This window comes from Perognathus longimembris, chromosome 24, assembly GCF_023159225.1.
Source record: "Perognathus longimembris pacificus isolate PPM17 chromosome 24, ASM2315922v1, whole genome shotgun sequence".
Taxonomy (NCBI): Eukaryota; Metazoa; Chordata; class Mammalia; order Rodentia; family Heteromyidae; genus Perognathus; species Perognathus longimembris.
Window position 1 is genome coordinate 18,831,714 of NC_063184.1, and position 21,010 is coordinate 18,852,723.

Below are 21,010 nucleotides of genomic sequence, written 5' to 3' on the forward strand. Positions count from 1 at the left end.
TGAAATTTGAAGTCTTTTAAGTAGGATGATAAGAAAGTATAAGAGCTAGGCACCAGTGGCTCATGTATGTAGCCCTAGCTACTCAGTAGGGTGAGATCTGAGGATTGTAGTTTGAAATCAGCCTGGACAGAAAAGTCCCTGTGAAAGTCTTATCTCCAATTAACCACTCAAAAATGGGAAGTAGCACTGTGGCTCAAGTGGTAGAGTGCTAGCCTTAAACACAAAGAGCCTCAGGGATAGCACTCAGGAACTGAGTTCAAGCCTCACAAGAGACAGACAGACAGACAGACAGACAGACAGAAAGAGAGAAAGAAAGAAAGAAAGAAAGAGAGAAAGAAAGAAAGAGAGAGAGAAAGGGAGGGAAGAGGGGGAGAGGGAGGGAGGGAGGGAGGAAGGAAGGAAGGAAGGAAGGAAGGAAGGAAGGAAGGAAGGAAGGAAGGAAGGAAGGAAGGAAGGAAGAAAATATAAGAATGAAAATTTCCTAGATAGTGTTTTCAACTCTAGTTTCTGAAAATGACATTTCAGTACAATCACATGCCATTTATTAACCTAAACAGTTAGGAAAGCTTGTCTTCCAGAAATGGTCTCAACAATATATTTGAAACAAAAAAGAAAAAGGAAAAGAAATAACCAACTCTTTCAGGTTGGAGGCATGGCTGGGTTGGTAGAGCGCTAGTCAATGAGTTGAAAGTGTCAAGAATTGAGTTTGAATCCCAGTCTTAGACTTAAAAAAAAAAAAAAGAGACAGTATCTTCATTTGTCATGCTCTTCTACAAAGTCTGTGGACCATCAAAAGGTAAGGTTTCAAATCTCTGTCCTTGGATTGAACTTTGTGATCACCCCAACTAATCGAGGACAGGAGACGTGACATTGTCAGACTCGTAAAAGGGAACTCTGTTTTCCCCCAGCGCACTATCCATATAGGAGCCTTGGGGTCTTAAGTTGCCATCTGCCGAGTCTGGCTTCATGAAGCTTCCAGCTGAGTGGCCACAATGGAGATAACAGGGATGCAGCAGAAAGCCACAGCCCTTGGAGTCTTCTTTGCCCAAGGACCAGACACAGAGGAAACAAGCTTTGGAAAGTCCTAGCTCTAGTCAGTGACTGTGTGTAACCTCTCAGCAGATGCCAGCCAGCTCCTGTCAGCCACACCAAATCATAAGAGGAGATAGCACAGTGATGGCTGTCTTTTATATCGCTGGTTTTAGGGTAGTTGAAGACTCAGAAATGGAAACTTCAGACTTGTTCAGTAATTTACGTATCTGTTTTCTATGAGAATATATGAAAATAATCTATTGTAAGAAGACAAATGCAATATTCTACTTCACATGAGACTTCAATAGACCTTCAACATTTTATGATTCTCCAATAATTTCTTCTGCTGGTTCTAACACCAGGGCAACTTCAGAGGGAATTTTTTGAGAAGCACTGGCATAAGGTACAATAGATTTAGTGCTGGAAATATGTTCATTTTGAATTAAGAGGTGATAATAAAACAAACTTTTAGATTTGAAATGCAGTTCTTCATCGTGATAGAGCTAGTCTAACCAGATAGAAGGTTCTCAGTGGGGCTGGGGATATAGCCTAGTGGCAAGAGTGCCTGCCTCGGATACACGAGGCCCTAGGTTTGATTCCCCAGCACCACATATACAGAAAACGGCCAGAAGCGGCGCTGTGGCTCAAGTGGCAGAGTGCTAGCCTTGAGCGGGAAGAAGCCAGGGACAGTGCTCAGGCCCTGAGTCCAAGGCCCAGGACTGGCCAAAAAAAAAAAAAAAAAAAAGGTTCTCAGTTTATGCAACAGGCTAAATGCTAAAATGTAAGTCTCATGACAAATCCTGTCACATCTCTTTACTATGGAACTTGGTGTTTAAACAACAATAATTAAAAAAAACTCTCTAGGAGAGAAAATACACATGCCACCACCTTTAAACATTACTACACAGATAAAACACATAACTCTATGCACATACATTACACAATATGTACATGCATACATATGAATATGTATACATACTATTCACATACATTACACGTACATACATACACACAACATGCCTCTATTCACAGATCAATTACCATAATAAACTAGGGAAACACAGTGAATGTAAAAGTTTCAGTATTATCTTACTTTGAGGTTATTTTCCCCGTAATTGTTTGCAAAAAATTCAGCCTAAAAGCACGAATCTCTTCTGCTTGCACCGCTGTGACAAAACTGTCTTCTATCTTATAGGTTGTGACAGATGTAGCTTTCACACTGACACCCAAGACCTAAATAAGTAAGTAAATCAATCAGTCCATCAATATCTATTAAATAACAAAAATCAGTGTTTGAATTGAATCAAATATCAAATTCTCTTTCAACTTTCAAAAGAGCTCCCCCCTTTACGTACTACACCTACAATGACAACACATGTAAAAAGAAGCCTATTATTTTAACTTTTACCTAATTCATAGAACTATTTATAAAACTATTACTTAATTATAAATGTTTCCAAATTATATTGCTACATTGTTTTCTATTTTGACATATCTCTCCAAAATGTAATTATTTGAATGTCTCAAAGAAAAATAATAACACTGATTATACCTGATTTGCAGTTGTAAACCCAGACCTCTCTATTTTGCATGAATCCAGGGCTTTAATTTTGACCACTTTGTCTTGCTGAGTCTGGTAGGTCACTTGACAACTTCCAGAGATATCTTCCTGAATAGAAAAGCAAGAACACAACTGCTTTTAACCTGCTGTGGACCAATTGAATTTTAATGGAAAGTGACGTGAAAATTGAAGTCTGTAATTATGCCATTAGGAATTGCTCCCTGTCAACTCCCACCACCTGCCCACAAGAATTACAAGAGAAAAAGACTGAAAGAACTCTGAGTCTCCAATAGCATATTAAAGCTTTCCCTCTTTCCTTGGTTTGGTCTTGCAGCAGCTTCTCAATTGCTTAGCAATGACACAAGATAAGATTTTCTACTTCTTTACTTCTCAATAAGCATTGGAAAAACTAGGACCTATGTACCAAATTTTCTCTGTCCATCCACTGGTTGTTTGGTACTTGGGCTGATAGCACAGTTTGGGTATTGTTAACAAAACTGCAGACAAAAATGGCTATGCAGGTGTATCTCTTGTATATCAATTTGGATTCCTTTGGGTATATGTCCAGGAGTGGTATAATGGGGTCCTAAGGTAACTCTGTTTTTAGTCTGAGGGACCTCCCTACTTATTTTCATAGTGGTTTCATTAGTTTACATTTCCACCAATAGTATAAAGGTTCCTTTTTCCTCATCAGAATTTCTTGTTTGTTTTCTTGGAGTAGGACAGAATTTCTGTAGTTTTGATTTGCATTTTGCTTATGGCTAAGGACACTGAATATTATTCCTTCATGTGTCTATTAGCCATTTGAATTTCTTCTGAGAGCTGTAGCATACTCACATGTGAGTCACCCTGGTGAAAACCCTTTGTGCAATAAATACATGCTTAAAAAGTGAAAAAATAGTAAATGGCAGTCTATGATGGTTGACAGGTACTATCGAGAGGTGGGAGGGGCTAATGAAGAGGTAACTGAAGCTGAGCACTGGTGTCACATGCCTTCAATCCTAACTAATCAGTGGGCTGAGAGCTGAGGGTCACGGTTTAAAGCTGGACCAGGCAGAAAAGTCTGTGAGACTCTTATTTCCAATAAACTACCCCCCAAAAGCTGGAAGTAGAGCTATTGTTGAGTGCTAGCCTTGAGCAAAAGAAGCTCAAGGTATAGCACATGGGCCCTGAGTTCAAGCCCCTGGTCTGGAACAATAACAACAACCACCACCACCAAAGAAGGTAGAAAAGGTGAATATGATCAAAGTTCTTCTTATGCATGTATTAAAACAGAACAATGAAGCCTGTTGAAACTGTTTTAAGAAATAGGGAGAGTGGATGAGGAAAAGAGCTAGAAGGAGCGAAATTGATGAGGGTTTATTGTATGTATGTATAGAAATGTCACAGTGAAACTACCTTATATATCACATATATGCTAATAAGTGTTTTTTTGGACAAAATAACTGACCATAGCCAAAGCCTTTGCTAAGTGACTAAGTGAACAGAAGTGAACTCTAAAGCTGTGTCTTGACTCTGTGTGTGTGTGTGTATGTGTGTGTTTGTGTGTGTGAGAGAGAGAGAAATATGGGATTAACTCTAAGTATTAGTCTCATTAATGATTTTAGTTTTCAAAAACTGTATCCCTGTAGACTTAATTTGGCTTCTCTGAGCTCTTCCATGGCCTCTTTCAGCACTATGTACTTGCCTCTATTCTACTTTTCCTTAAAACCGGTCACAACATGACATTATATACTCATTTATTCATTCACAGTCTGGCTGAGTTCAGATTAGGAAAGTTGGACTTCAGCCCTCACTCTGGGTGTGATACTGGGAAATCCACTTCATTTTTCTAGTTAACCTTGCTTTCTTCATTTGTAAGGAGTTGGAGCAGTGCTTCCAATACCTACAACGCATTCTGACTATCAAGGTTGCTAAAATCTTCACATCCTCCTTTATCTACTAAATCAGAATTTTGGGGGGTAAATGCAGATAGTCTATATTTTTAATGAACTCCTCATAGGATAGTGGATCACAGAGGCATCTAGGAGGTTAATCCCCAATACTTTCTCCATATCTAACCATCACCCTAACTCTCCTTAGTATAATGGATTCTAATTCCCTTTATCCTGTATTTAAGTAATAACTGCTGGAGTAATGGCATTTGTGTCATATATAAATAAACTGTGACCAATTCACCTTTTCTGAGCACTATCATAGTAGTAACTCGCTCTTCTTCTACAAGTGGAAGTTCTTATCAACAATTTGGGGACCCTGACTGTCAAGTAAGATGCTGAATCCTTAGTACTGTTAGTAAGTACCTCATTGACGGTTCCAGAGCTTAGCTGCATCTGAAACAAACTGGCCAAGCCTCTCTTGAGATTCACAATGGCCACTGGCTCATTTGGATATGAGTAGAACTCTTTGACCTGAGGAGGAAACAAGAGAAATACAAATGAAGCAAAGATACACCATTTATCAGGTTTGGTTAAATAAATGGCCAATGATTCTCATCCATACTAATTATCACTCACATTACCAGAAATCTATCTGTTATAAAGCAGGGACTTCTTTCTTTCCTAAAGAAGTTATTTACATTTCTCTGAAGCCAGATCATTTAGACCCAGAATTTAGAATGGCTGATAATGAAGGTTCTGCACCTGGTGAGCATTATATAGAGAAGGAAATAACATTGATGAAGACTAAAATTTCTATGACAGAACTTTACCCAAGGAAGACAAAATTAGGAGCATTCTCCCTGAACATGGCACTGTGTCCTTAACCTATAATGCTAACTGAAACAAAAACTAACCAAGGCTTAAGCACACCCACACACACTCACCCCCCCCCCCCAAAGTCAGGCAATGACAAAGTTGTTGACAAGGATGATCATTATATCCAATACCCCTGAGCTGGCATAACCTTGGGAGCCCAGGACAAGGATGACAAGAATGACAAGGATTCAGATGTGCCCATAATGCTCACAGACAAAACCCACAGCAATGGTTTTCCAGGACATTTGTGTTGATCGTGGTAAAAGGCGATGTAGAAAGTTGAAAGATTTGAAGTTAAAACTGTACATTTGTATAGCCTGTATTCTGCTTTTGGGTTCCCTTTAGAAGATATGGAAGGGGTTGAAATGAGGAAGGTCCCTGTGGCTGGCAGTAGTAGTAAGTGATTTTTTTTTTTTTACTACTTACGTTTTATCCTTTACATTTATAGGCACAATGTCTTTCATCATTTTGGTAAATTGGCTCAAACAAAAGAAATAGGATTAGCAGGGAGCCGGTGGCTCATGCCTATAATCCTAGCTACTCAGGATTCTGAGATCTAAGGATCAGGGTTCAAAGCCAGCCTGGGCAGGAAAGTTCCCATGAGACTCTTATCTCCAATTAACCACCAGAAAACTGGAAGTGGCGCTGTGGCTCAAAATGGTAGAGCACAGGCCTTGAGCGAAAGAGCTCAGGGACAGTGCCCAAGCCCAGAGTTCAAGCCCCACGACTGAAAAAATGAAAAGAAAAGAAACAGGATAAAAATACAAAGAGAATTTTCTGGAGAGAAACCTGTGTTGTTTTCATTCTGTATTTACTCCAAAAGCCTCACACAGTTTGGAAATAGAAGATAGATATGTCTTCCCTATAAAATTTCCCAAGGTTTATGATAATTATAGCTAAGTATTTATATTAAAAATATGCTGTCTTCCTACTTCTCTTTAGAATCAAACATGACTTTTCAAATAAAATAAAAAATTAAATAGTGATATAATGAATTCAGCTTGTGTCCACCTGAATAATTTAGCCTACATCCAAAATTCTTATGCTAAGCAAGGAATATTTTACTTGAATTATCCACACAAGTGTCTCAAATTTCTATTTTTACTTCTTACATGTACTGGGCCTAGAGACGGATTTACTAGACACTTTATCTGAAAATCAATTATAGTCGTTACACTGGACAGCCCTATAAATGTTGGAACAGAGTTTGCCCCATGAAGGTCAGAATAGAGTTGTTTGTCCCAGTTAAAAAGGAACTGGAGTAATGACCTCAGTGTCTGAAAATCCATGCTGTAATATTCTCAAACAAATCACTGGCAATTTCTCAGCCCCAAGCTGAGTTTCTGACATTCTGTAGGATACACTGGGTCTTGTTTCCTTTCACAGTGATAGTGTTCTTGGCTTTGCAAATACTTTGGGGTGTGGTACTTTCAGACAGCATCTTATTAGAGGCTTATAACTGGATAACTTGGCCCCAGCAAAGTGAGAAGTGTTCATCTAGTGGCCAAGTACATGAGACTGTGGCTGGTAACTCAAATACTTTGGAAAGCAAAGCGTTCCACTAAGGGGGGTGGGGTAGGGGATTCTATACTATCATCATTTTCAATATCCTTCCAGGATATGAACTGTGCCTATTTAAAGAATTATTTAGAAAGTTTTATCTACCAATTCAGGACTTAATCATTGGCCTATGCATAAGGTCAAGTGCTCCTCAATTACTGATATACTTCTATAGATCAAGTTTTGGTTTTGATATCTAGATCCCTTAAGAAAATGAGTTGATACAATTCTTTTTTTCCTCTCAGGCTAAAGAACATAAACTAGGAAACATGAAGAAAAAAATGGAAATTCTGTCAATTAGTTTTGATTGTTTCCATAGAACTATAGAAAAAGTAGAGGATGTTATTTTTTTTTCTTCTGTTTGAATATTATCTCTGAAGCCAAAATCCTATTCCTTTAGAGAAAACCGGTGAGATCCAAAGGGAACATAGTTATCTGTATTAGACAAATGTCAAAATTATTTACAAATCATCATAATAACTCAGATTCTAACAGGTCAATCTATGTGCTGCCACAGCAATAATGTTAAATTCACTGTTTCACAACAGGAACTGAATAAGTTTTATTGTAGCCAAGCCATAAAACTGATTCAGTACTGAAACAAATTCTGAACATGCAAGAATACAGGCTCTTATCTAAATTCATAGGCGCCAGAGCCTCCAGTGAGTACAAACTAATCTTTAACTCAAGAAAACCAAAACTAGAGTGAGACTGAACAGGTTGTTAGCCAGGAAAGGCAGAAGCTCTACTGCTTAAATTCTGAGCAGGAAAGCAACAGGCAAAGGCCTCAAGAAGAGCTCAAGAAACTAACACCTTCCAAACCTAATAAACCAATCACTAGATGGGCAAAGGAATTAAATAGACACTTCTCAGAAGAAGAAATAAAAATGGCAAAGAGACACATGAGGAAATGCTCACCATCCCTAGCCGTAAAGAAAATGCAAATAAAAACAACCCTGAGATACCACCTTACCCCAGCAAGAATGGCCTGTATTCTGAATTCAGACAACAAATGCTGGTGAGGATACCGAGAAAGAGGAACCCTACTACACTGCTAGTGGGAATGCAAACTAGTACAACCACTCTGGAAAGCAATCTGAAGATTCCTAAAAAAACAAAACCCAAAACATAGACATATCTTACGACCTGGCCATAACACTCCTAGTCATCTATCTTGAACAACAGGAACCAGGATATGACAAGGACACATGCACTTCCATGTTTATTGCTGCACTATTCACAATAGCCAAGATATGGAAACAACCCAGATGTCCCACTACAGATGAATGGGTTAAAAAAATGTGGTACCTATATACAATGGAATTTTACACTGCCATTAGAAAGGATAAAATAATGGCATTCACTGGAAAATAGATGGAACTAGAACAAATCATGTTGAGTGAGACAAGCCAAGAAGAGAGAGACAAATGGCATACGATCTCCCTGATAGGCGGGTGTTACAATTAAAATGCAAAGCGATAGAACAAAGTAAATAGGTCTCAAGATCCAAAAATACAGTAAAAAGAAAAAAGGACACAGAATGAGTGGGAAGTGTGTGAAAATAATAATAACAACAATAATAATGATATAGCAGAGGGACTATCAGCTACATTGGACACTGATGAGAGTGAGCTAAGCAACTCATGGGTGGGAATGGGAAGGAAGGAATGAGTGAAAGAGGAAACAGATATTACTAAACAAAAAGGAAGTAATGTATATATCGTCCAAAATGGAGGAAATGATTTTATTGTTAAAGTGTCTAGACTTCATAAGCTATGTAGAGTAGAATGATAATTTTCATCATTGTGAAAGTTAAAATGTGTACTGGGAAACATGCAGTAACTTAAACCCAATTAAAAAATAATTTAAAAATTTCTGGGCAGGATGGAGCGATCAGGGAAGAAAGGATTCCTTTGGAATCAGTAGGCATCAGTCATATTTTTTCCTTAGGAAGGAGATATCTTTTTGAATGTAGTCGTTTATGTATTCTTCAAGAATAAGAGAAGGTAAAAAAGTCAGAATAAACAGAATGATCCTAGCACACAAGGTTGTGTCCTATTATCCTAGATGTCTATGACAGAGCATAGCTGGGAAATGGTTAACTAGGAAACAAATAAGTGAAGAAATGCATGGTGGATTTGCAGGGTTTTCAAGGTGAGTTTGAGAGGAATCACAGCTCTTTGGGGAGGTCGTGCTGCCAGATTCAGAAAGAAGATCCATGCCTAGAAACAACACCAAAGAATAGGCCAACTCAGCAGCCCCGTGGTTGATTTAATCAATACGGATGGTCAAAACCAGAAACAGAAATCTAGAAATAATCTACCTAATTAAGTTAACATATCAGGCCAAGAAAGAATTTATACTTTAACCAGAGACACCTTTTGATTGTCGGCATTAATTAACCTTAGCCAGATAACTGTCCCATTCCCAAGCTAGTGTATGATGTGTAAACAAAACAAGTCATGCTCAAACATTTACATAGGGAAACGATGGTCACAGGAAAAAGAATATGTATTTAAGTATTGGTTCTCCTTCATAATGTAAACATGGAAGTTTCAGATAGGGGAGAGGAGAAAAGGGGTTCCCTACAAAGACAAAAATGCATGCATATGAGCATCCTTGAAATCACAGAAATGTGATGTAGTAAAACTGTGTGTAGTAAAACTGAATGTCTAGTAAATGTCTACTAAAACTGAATTTCAAACTGGGGTAGAAAAAAACACACTCCCAAGAAAATGTCTCCTCAGCAGTTTACCCTGTCTTTACATAATTTCTTTCATAATAAGCTGAAATGACAGTTAAAGATCTGACCATGATGTGACCAAATCTTCTACTTGGCATCTTAGTCTCTAGGAACAAGTTACTCTTCCCCCCTCCATGAATACTTTATCATATAGCTGAGAGATATAATAATGTACTTTAACCTGTAGCTGCACAAATCATAGCTCTTGTAGAACAGGCCCGTGAGTGTCATCAAAATTATGATGTGGCAGCTCCAATCCAGCCTTTGAACAGTGAGAGCACTGGGTTCACTACTGTGTGTAATGAAAGACTTTGTACTTGGTTACTACTGAAGGAGTCATAAAATGATTGGTTGACATTAAGATTATAAGACCAATTAATAGTTTATGTACTTGAGTGTCTTGCTGCATTGAAGGTTTGGGGAAGAAAAGACCAGTATTTCATACCTATAACAAAATCGAGCCAGGTGCAAATTATTCCTTACACATGGGGTGAAAAATGGACTGTAGAATACTACACACCAGCCAAAGAGGTGGCCATCTCCCCCAAGCACTTTCCAGTGACAAGGCATAGAGTATGAGAACGTTCCAACTCCATTACTTGCCAGTTGTACAATCTCAGGGCAAGTCTCCTTTAACTCCTCTTAACTTGGACTTGTGCACCATAAAAGGATGATAAGTCAGCACCTGCTTTCTGAGCTGCCACTGGGCTAAGAGACAATAAATGTGATGTCTTCAAGCATAGCCTGGCACAATAAGTGTACAGTACCTTTCATCTATTAAGTAAACAATTTGCAAGACATTTTCTGCTTCCCCTCCCTCTCTCCCTGTCTTTCTCTCTCCCTCCCTTCTTTCTTTCCTTCCTTCCTTCCTTCCTTCCTGCCTGCCTTCCTTCCTCCCTCCCTCCCCCCTCCCTCCTTCCCTCCTTCCCTCCCTCCCTCTCTCTCTCTTTCTTTCCTTCTTTCTTTTTTCCTTCCTTCCTTCCTTCCTTCCTTCCTTCCTTCCTTCCTTCCTTCCTTCCTTCCTTCCTTCCTTCCTTCCTTCCTTCCTTCCTTCCTTCTTTCCTTCCTTCCTTCCTTCCTTCCTCCCTCCCTCCCTCCCTCCCTCTCTCTCTCTCTCTTTCTTTCTTTCTTTCTTTCTTCCTTCCTTCCTTCCTTTCTTTCTTTCTTTCTTTCATGCCAGTACTGGGGCTTGGTGCTATCACTTAGCTTTTTCTCAACCACTTGAGCCACAGCTCCACTCCTAGCTTTTGGGTGGTTAATTGAAGATAAGAGTCTCATGGACTTTCCTGCCTGGGTTGGCTTCAAACTGTGATCCTCGGATCTCAGTCTCATAAGTAGTTAGGATTACAGGTGTGAGCCATCAGCCCCTAGCTAAAACATTTCTCAAAATATGACTTTTGCTCTACATACAGATCATTCCTGTATTTTATAAGTACCTACTTTAAATAAGATGCTGAATAACAGAAATAGAGTACCCACAAGAAACTTCTCAGAATGTGCATAAGAAGAAAGGATTGCAGGGCTGGGGATATAGCCTAGTGGCAAGAGTGCCTGCCTCGGATACACGAGGCCCTAGGTTCGATTCCCCAGCACCACATATACAGAAAATGGCCAGAAGCGGCGCTGTGGCTCAAGTGGCAGAGTGCTAGCCTTGAGCAGGAAGAAGCCAGGGACAGTGCTCAGGCCCTGAGTCCAAGGCCCAGGACTGGCCAAAAAAAAAAAAAAAAAAAAAAAAGAAGAAGAAAGGATTGCAATGCACTGTGCCAAGTGATTGGACAGAAATCTTTTCAAGGGGCCATGCATTTTGGGAGGATATTGAGAGAAGCTTCATGGAGTACAAAGTCAATGAGTACAAGACAAGTTTATGTGTACTTGGAGGAGGGAGGGAGGAGAAGGGTATGGAGTGGAGACTGGAAGCCACAATCTAGTGATGAATACACAAAGCCAAAAGAAAAATGATAAGGGCCATAAATAGGGTCCAAAGTGCCAAGAGCATTCTAAATGGGATGGCTATCTCTAGAAGGGTATGAACTTAAGAGGATCTGAAGGCAAACCTAAAATACTGAAAGTATTTGGACAAGTGAAGAAGGAAAAGACAATGATTTATGTTTGGTTGCAGGAGAGGAGACAAAAAAAATTTCCTTCTCTACCAGGTGCTGATGGCTCCCACCCACATCCTAGCTACTCAGGAGGCTGAAATCTGAAGATCACGGTTCAAAGCCAGCCTGAGTAGGAAAGTCCATAAGGCTCTTATCTCCAGTCAAACACCAAAAAACTGGAAGTAGAGCTGTGGGTCAAGTGGTAGAGTGCCAGCTAGCCTTGGGTAAATTGACGCTCAGGGACAATGCACGGGTCGTGAGTTCAAGCTCCATGACTGACAAAAAAAAAAAAAAAAAAAGAATCCTTCTCATGACTCCCTTTTAATACTTTATATGAATAAAAATGCACATCTTGATAAAAATATAGATGTGTGAAATTTCTATGTAAAGCATTTATTTTCATCTTTATTTTGAATCTAAGCTTCTTTTTTAACTTCTTAACGTTAAAATTGTGTAAAGTTAAAACTATAGTGTTTTCGTAAGGTTTTTCTTTACTTGGACAAGTGAGATAAATCTCTCATCTTCATTGATGTATTTTTTATGTATATCAATATATCTGTAATTTTCATAAATTCCCACAGGCAATGCATTGATCACAATTACTTTCAATTCCAAATATATGAAGACCAGTTTAAATGGGTTAGATTCAAACCATAAAGAATCCACATTTATGGAATTTCCTGAGCATGTTTCTAAATACTTAGTATTTATCATTGCAATATATTTAGTCTTATTTTTTTGTTGGTAGTGGGGCTTGAACTCTGGGCCTGGGACTGTCCCTGAGAGTTCTTCAGCTCAAAGATAGTGCTCTACCACTTGAGCCACAGTACCACTTCCTTATCATTGTAATATATTTAATGCTTTTCCAAGTCACAGTTTTTCAATGTTCTCTGAATACTTTCCTTAAATAAGCTGTACCTTGGACATGCCATGTCCTTTCAATGCTTAAACATCATGATTTTGGCCAGATATTGATACCTTTGTAACAACTTAATTTTACTTATCTAAGATTTATCTTTTCATTCTAATTTGTCTACTTTTCTGAATTTTATACAAGCATGCTCTGATGACATGCAGTCTTAATAGAGTAATAAGGAATGCACTTTTTTTTTTTTTGCCAGTCCTGAGAGCTTGAAACTCAGGGCCTGAGCACTGTCCCTGGCTTCTTTTGCTCAAGGCTAGCACTCTACCTCTTGAGCCACAGCATCACTTCCAGCTTTTCCTGTTTATGTGGTGCTGAGGAATCGAACCCAGGGCTTCATGCATGCTAGGCAAGCACTCTACTGCTAAGTCACATTCCCAGCCCAGGAATGCACTTTGAAAGTGTATGCCTGTCATCAAAAAATAAATACTTGATTCTACTATAAAGATTTCCACAGTAACAAAATAAATTGATCAGAAAATACGAGAATACAAGCTATTGACTTACTCTGACAACATTTAATTTGCAACTTCTGTTTTGTTCTTTAATTCTTGAAACAATTGCCGTTACCATAAAAATAGTGACAACATGATTACCTTAAAAAATAGGAAGTTTGGGGGAACAAAGACATGGACTCCCCCAGCCTCTTTACCTTTCCATGGACTAGATGAAGGAGCATAGGTCTTTTCAGAGCTTCCAAGTTTTCCTTTCCCAAGACTTTGGGTGAGCTTTTTCCTTTAAAGATGCTCTTCTCTCCTCTCTGTGGATTCACATTCTGCACGTTTACATCCGTTATCTAGAGTTGTATAAAGACACATTTACTGCAACCTTCCATGTCTGTCTTCATCAGTTTCTTAGAAAGTAATATAGTAAAGGAATGTGTATGCGTGTATGCCACTTGTTTTAAGTGAGTAGAGAAAGTATTGAATATTAGATTTTTTTTGAATTTGACAGAAATATCAATGCTTTAAGAATACCATGTTTTTGCGTTATAATAAGTGACTAGCAACTTATGGATTGGGATGGGAAGGAAAAACTGAGGAGAAAGCAAAGGAAGGGGTGACACTGCTTCATATGTCATTAGCTGACATATGAAATGGCAATCCCTCTGTACATCACCTTCATAACAACAAAACAAATATATACAAAAAGTGACATTCATTTGGTTCTTCCAGTCATAGGCAATCACTTTTCCTGTTGTCTTCCTCATCACTTCACTTTTTGTAGTATTTGCCTGACAGGACTCTGAATATAGATAAAATTAAAGATGAACAGCTTAAGTACCAAACACAGATCTATCTAATGTTTTATGTAGAATGGTGTGCCATTCTACTGATAAATAACTCAAAGAGGTGGATTATGATACTTTAATCCAACTCGGAAAAAAAGTCACCATAAAGTACCAGTATTTGATTCTGTGTACCTATTTCACTCTAACATGGAGGAGAATAACTCACTGTAAATAGAATGTATTGCCTCTAAGGTCTTGAGAAACTAATGCAGAATCATCACATGTTAAAACTGGAAACAGACATACAGGCCATCTATTTGGCCTCTGTGTTATTTCATGGATCTAAAGCATTATAACTGTCCAAACACTGCCATTTGTGGAAATACTTGATTTATTCAAAGTTGTTGTGCTTACCCTCTCCTTGGTAGTATACCTGTTAAATTAAGGCATTCAGGTACCTTGTAATCTCTCTCTCTCTCTCCTCTCTCTCTCTCTCTCTCTCTCTCTCTCTCTCTCTCTCTCTCTCTCTCTCTCTCTCTCTCTCTCTCTCTCTGTCTCTCTCTCTGTCCAGGGGCTTGAACTCAGGAACTAAACACTGTCCCTGGGTTCTTTTTTTTTTAGTCTTTTTTTTTCTTCAAATTTTTATTATCAAACTGATGTACAGAGAGGTTACAGTTTTATACATTAGGCATTGGAATGTCCCTGGGTTCTTTTGCTCAAGGCTAGCACTCTACCACTTGAGCCACAGCACCACTTCTGGCTTTTTCTGTTTATGTGGTGCTGAGGAATCAAACCCAGGGCTTCATGCATGCTAGGCAAGCACTCTACGGTTAAGCCACATTCCCAGCCCCTAATTTATCTCTCTTTTCAATTATTCTCAGTTACTTTTCACATGACATGGACTGCAGATTCTTTATTCTTGGGACATTTTGAGTGGATTTCAGCTTAAAGTTCCCATTAATATGGTAGATAGAATTGCCATATTCATTGATATGATATGCATAGAGAGAGAATTATCATATTAATAGAGACATTAATAGGGGCATCAGGCTCCAGTTACTTAACTCATCAGCATATGTCTTCTAATTGCCTGCTTCAGCAATTTGGAAAAACTAGATCAGTTTTGGCCAATGAAAAACTGTGAACTGAGTACTTATTTTAGTGAAAGATAACCAACAACTTATGTAACCATGAGCACAGAACAAGTGTTGTCAAACATTGTATTTCTCAAAGACTTTGGTGACATCTAATCTCCACGTGGGAGGTGGGGGGAGTGCAGGGAGAGGCTTGGGCTGTGACTAGTAGAAAATGCCCACCGTGATTTGGATCAGTTGATCATCATCACCATCGGGACTTCTCCACAGCAGGACGACATCCACATTGGATGAAATCCGATAGCCCACGCTGTCTTGAAGTTTTCCTTTGCCCCCATCAACCAACACGTCGGTGGAGTATGTCAGCTTGTAAAGCCGGTCATTATTTAATGAGAGGCCTGTTGTGTGACCTGTAAGGAAGGGTGACACACATTCAGTTTTAATCATGAGGCACTTGCCAGGCCAAAAATTGTGCTACCTTCCCACCAAGCCAGCCCTAGCTCACTGGTGCCTACCGGGGACTTAGGAAGTGTTCCCTGAAACAAGAGGGGCTCTGCACCCCCCCCCTCTCTGACATCTGTGGCTGGAAAATGTAAATACACTAAGCAGGTAACCATCAAAGAAATAAGATCCCATTTCAAAAAAACTTTACTTTCTAATTACTCTCTAATTAATCATCACATTATCAAAATTTTACCCTTTATTGAGCCATAGGATATTTTTTAAAGCAATTCGATGGTATTGCTTTTAATTATGTGAATATGAGTAAAGCACAGGTCTTGGTAGGAATTGCCTTATAAACAGCCTTATAACTAACAAGAAATGACTTATATAATTGACAAAAGTCATTTATAATGAACATATTTTAATTGCAGCAGTTGAATGCCAAACTAGTTAGAAGAGCAGTTCCTTAATTTGATTTTTTTATATTTAAGAAACATCCCTCCAGTATTATATTAATTTAATCAATAAATGTTTAATACAAAAGGACAGTTCAGTCAGACATTGGTGGCTTAAACCTGTAATCTTAGCTACTCAGGAGGCTGAGATCTGAGGATCATGGTTCAAAGCCAGCTCAGGTAGGAAATTCTGTGAAATGCTTATGTCCAAATAACCACAAGAAAACCAGAAGTGGAGCTATGGCTCAAGTGGTAGAGTTCCAGTATGTTAAATACATAAAATGTTAACATAGGTTTACATTTGTCCAGGGTCAGTTTAACAGTAAATATTATACACCTCAATATTGTGAGCGAAGAAAATTCTCTGTGGAAAAATTCACACAATTCCAATCCAACTAAGCATATTTTTCTCTACACATAAAGAAGTAGGGTCAAGTGTTTCATAGTGAGAACTTTGGCATTTTTAATTGCATAAAGTCTTTTTAGATATGTTCTATGAGTGGCTATCAAGAAAGGTTCATTGTGTGTATTTTTCCTTGGATATAATGCACTAATTGCCTAGTTCACTGCAATAAGCAACCATAAAATTTTCCTGTCAAGAAGTTTGTATATAAGAATGGCATTGCCCTATTCGTAAGGAAATGGAAGGACTTGGAAAAAATTATACTAAGTAAAGTGAGCCAGACCCAAAGAAATATGGACTCTATGGTCTCCCTCATAGGGAATAATTAGCACAGGTTTAGGCTAGTCACAGCAGAGGATCACAAGAGCCTAAAAGCTATGCCCTTATGAATGCATAAGATGATGCTAAGTGAAATGAACTTCATGTTATGGAAACGACTGTTATATCACTGTTGGAATTACTTTCAACATGCCATGTGAAACCGTAGCTTCTATTGTTGATGATCCTCTTGTATCCTCTTCCTGTGGTTGTACCTGCACTATCACTGTATCTTATTTGAGGACATTGGATACTGTACATACTGGTATTAGAACTAGGGAAGTGAAAGGGAATATCAAAATCGAGAGACAAAGGATAAAAAGACAAATGACTCCAAAAGCAATACTTGCAACACCATTTGGTGTAAACCAACTGAACAACTCATGGTGGGAAAGGGCAAAGGGGAGGGGAGGAGGGGGAACGAGGGAGGAGGTAACAAACAGTACAAGAAATGTACCCAAGGCCTAATGTATGAAACTGTAACCTCTCTGTACATCACTTTGACAATAAATAAGAAAAAAAAAGAAATGTACTCACTACCTTACATATGAAACTGTATGTAACCCCTCTGTACTTCACTTCGACAATAAAGAAAAAAAGTAAAATCTGAAAAAAAAGAAGTTTGTATGTAGACATAGGAAATGGAGAGACTGTGCCAAAAGTCAAGCAACTGAAAAAGGAAGTAAAACTGCCTTTAAAAACAACCTCCTTCTAGTGCCGGTGGCTCATGCTTATAATCCTAATTACTCAGGAGTCTGAGATCTAAGGATCATGGTTCAAGTCATCCCAGGCAGGAAAGTCAGTGAGACTCTTATCTCCAATCCACCAGAAAACCAGAAGTGGCGCTGTGGCTCAGAGTAGTAGAGTGCTAACCTTGAGTAAAAGAGCTTAGGGACAGTGCCCAGGCCCTGAGTTCAAGCCCCAAGACTGACACTCCCCCCACAAATACCTTAGTAAACCTTTGAAAAGTTGCTAACATCTCCAGAATAACACACTGTTCCACTGACTGTATCAACTCTAACAACATCTGCTTTCCAAAAGAAACAGGGTCAAAATATATCATATTAGTTCAGGTGTGCTGTTAGTCACACACACACACACACACACACACACGCACACACACATCTATTATGACTGCGTTATTTGGTTTCCCTGTCTGTGCGACATGGTCTTGCTATGTAGCTAAGGCCAGCCTAAAACAACGTGACTTGAGCTGGGCTTGAAATAAGGATCCTCCTTGCCTCAGCTTCCTAAGTGCTGAGATTACAAGCATTCACCACCACACTCAGCCCCGAAGAAGAAACACTATTTAAATTTGATACAGAAATGGAGAGGCATAGAATGTACAGTTTATCCAAGGCCACCCAAGTAGTTAGTGGTGGAGCCATAATTTGAACCTTGATCCTGTCACCCTAGATATCATATACTTCCGTATGCTATATAGCTTAAATTTTTATATTATATTCTTTAACATTCCCAGGGAGTGGGCTGGAAATTCATTTATTGGTTGGACAAAGATGCACCTGTTGGGTGGTTGGTGCTCTTCAGACACTGATGCTCTGTCCAAATGGAGTTGACATTTAACTGAGTGGAGATGAGTAATGGGAATGAAAGCACACAAGCAAATTGTGAAGCATGTTAGAACTGCTAATGAAGAAAAACGAAACAAGGCTGGGCGCTGGTGGCTCACGCCTGTAATCCTAGCTACTCAGGAGGCTGAGATCTGAGGTTCACAGTGTAGCCAACCCAGACAGGAAAGTCCATGAGATTCCTATCTCCAATTAACCGCCAAAAAAAAAAAAATAGAAATGGAGCTGTGGCTCAAGTGGTAGAGTGCTAGCCTTGAGCAAAAAAGCTCAGGGACAGCACCCAGACCCTCCGTTCAAGCCCAGGTCCCAGCCTCCTCCCAGCCCACCCCCCAAAAAGAAAAAGGCAAATGGGAACAAGAAAGGAAATAGGAACACTGAAGAAAAGACCCCTGTGGAAAGGAGAAGGCTTTGAGCAAGCCGTGTGGAGATCTGGCTGTCCTACATCCACTTGCCTCACTCCCCATAGAGGAGGCAGCAAGTGCAAAGGCCCTGTGAAGGGCTCATGCACATATAATGCAGGCCAAAGAGGAAGACCAAAGAGGCTGAAACTGAGTAAGTAAAAGACATGGTGGAAAGAGTAAATCTAATACATGCCTCTGGGGGTCCAGGGGTTTGGGGAGACTTTTATAGACTTTAGAATTTGACTCAAGAGCTAGACGCTGCTGGAGAGCTCAGGTTGTGACCTAGCTTTAGATGTTGCTCTAACAAAGCTTCAACTAGAAAGGAAAAGAATTTTAATAGGAAGGGAGAAGTGGCAGTCCAAGGAAGTGTCAGGGTCAGGTTCTCAACCCTAGACTGATGAAGGCCCTGACTTCCTCCAGCCTCCTCTGTCCCCAGCCTTCTGGGCATTCTGCACCACTATTTTGTTCAGGAAGGCCTTCTTTATGACTGCTCTTCAATTCTGCACAGGGACCCCAAAAGATCCATGTTGTCTTATCTAATCCTCACGGCAATTCTGAAAGAGAGCTGACATAAGCCAATAGAACCTGTCCAATGTAGAACCTGAGATTTCAGTTTGTTGAAATCCAAGTCTGTGGACGGCATCTTCTTTGTTGTTGTTCTTACTGGGAGGCAGAATTTGATGGTTGTTTGTTTTTGCCTTTTCAGAACACAGTCTCACTTTGTAGCTGAGTCTGGACTCAATTCGTCTGCCTTGATTTTCCTGAGTTCTTATACTACCCTGCCCAGCTAGAAGATGTATTCTGATTAAAATAACCATGATAATTTTGTAGGCAGGTAGACTAATTTTTTAATGTCCAAAATTTTCAATATTATCAAGATGTTACTTTTTCTTTCATCTTACTTTTATTTTACTGGTCAACAGGATGTGAAAAGAAATATAGATGAGTTCTTCATGATAATTTGGAGGTAATGAAGATCAGGAAAGAAAGGGTTTTGTTTTCCTAAAGCTTTCCTACCTCATCGAATAGGCCAAAAATAGCTGCTCTTTTAACTAAAGTTCAAATAGTCTAAAATGGTTCAAATAAGTAGACTATGTTACATTGTTTATGCTGCCACCCTTTTTCCTGTTCAATATGCATTTTTCTGTTTATGCAATGCAGAATTCTGGCAACACAGTTCCAGGGGAAACGAGTCACATTTGTATTACTCATTTCATTTCATTTTTAGGCTATTGCTATTCAGGGTGTACATAATGGCATTTATGATTTGGAACTGTTATTTTCAAAAGCCAAGAATGAAGGAAGAGAAATTAACTTTAGTTTTAAAAAAAGAATCGACTGGGTGCCAGTGGCTCTCACCTATAATCCAAGCTATTCAGAAGGCTGAGATCTGAGGATTACAAGTTAAAGCCAGCCCAGGAAGCAAAGTCCATAAGACTCATCTCCAATTAACCACCAGAAAGCCAGAGATGGAGCTGTGGCTCAAGTGGTAGAGCACTAGATTTGAGCAGAAAGGCTCAGAGATAGCATCCAGGACCTGAGTTAAAGTCCCAGGACTGGACCAGAGAGACAGACAGACAGACAGACAGACAGACATATCTACTTTGTTTTCTTCCTTCAAGTACTTTTAGAATGTTTAAGTAACTGGCAGTATTTAAGTTTTAAATACCTTACTAATTTATAAAATGTCAGATGAGTGCAGTAATCCTGCTAAATGTCAAGGAGACAAGGCAAAAGGAAGTCAAAGTAAAGCTTGAAGAGATGTACAGTAAAGAAAAGGGAGTTTAAGAATCTGAGAGAACTATACAGTTAACAGACCAAGGGGAGGGGGGAAAGGAAGGGAAGGGAAGAAGGGAGGAAGAAAGGGAGGGAGGGAGGGAATCAGAAGGAAGAGAAGCAAATAGAAGAGAAAAGGGGAGGAGAGGCGGAAAGGAGAGGAGAGAGGAAGAGAAGAGAAGGACAATTAAGAACCAGAAGTGAAGGAACCAGTAGGACAAATTGGGAGCAAAAGTATTATATAAAGAAAACTCAAAGATAGCACTAAGAATAGCCCCACTATTACAGCAAACAATTAAGAAAAAGTTGGGAAAATTCGAGACTTCAGAAAGTTTACAATCAGAAAAATCAGAAAGCCTACTCTGTCCTAATCTTAATCCCATCCACTTCTCCCTAGTAATCCACCAGTTCTTTGAACTCGCTACACAGTTGCATTGGTAATTTAAATTAGAGATGAGTTTTGAGATGATGGCATGGGTCCCAAAATTTAGAAGCACCTGCTTTTAGATAGATTCTTTTGATGTTTTAATATTAATCATTAGGAGGACAAAGAATCTACCATCAAATCCTTCTACTTAATACAGAATTCTACCCCTCTGGAGAGAAAGAGCTACGTCTTTTATTTATGA

General features: G+C 39.2%; 1 protein-coding gene across 1 annotated transcript in view; it reads right to left on the minus strand.

Annotated features, from left to right (window-relative positions):
* The window catches only part of LOC125341557 (microsomal triglyceride transfer protein), a 46,589-nt gene that overhangs the window by 23,739 nt on the left and 1,840 nt on the right, over window positions 1–21,010 (minus strand). The window contains exons 2-6 of the mRNA XM_048333606.1: window positions 15,218–15,405; window positions 13,323–13,466; window positions 4,894–5,001; window positions 2,585–2,701; window positions 2,126–2,265 (exon numbers count right to left, since the gene is read on the minus strand). Of these exons, the coding sequence (XP_048189563.1) occupies window positions 2,126–2,265; window positions 2,585–2,701; window positions 4,894–5,001; window positions 13,323–13,466; window positions 15,218–15,405 (697 nt within the window). The remainder of the gene's footprint in view (window positions 1–2,125; window positions 2,266–2,584; window positions 2,702–4,893; window positions 5,002–13,322; window positions 13,467–15,217; window positions 15,406–21,010) is intronic.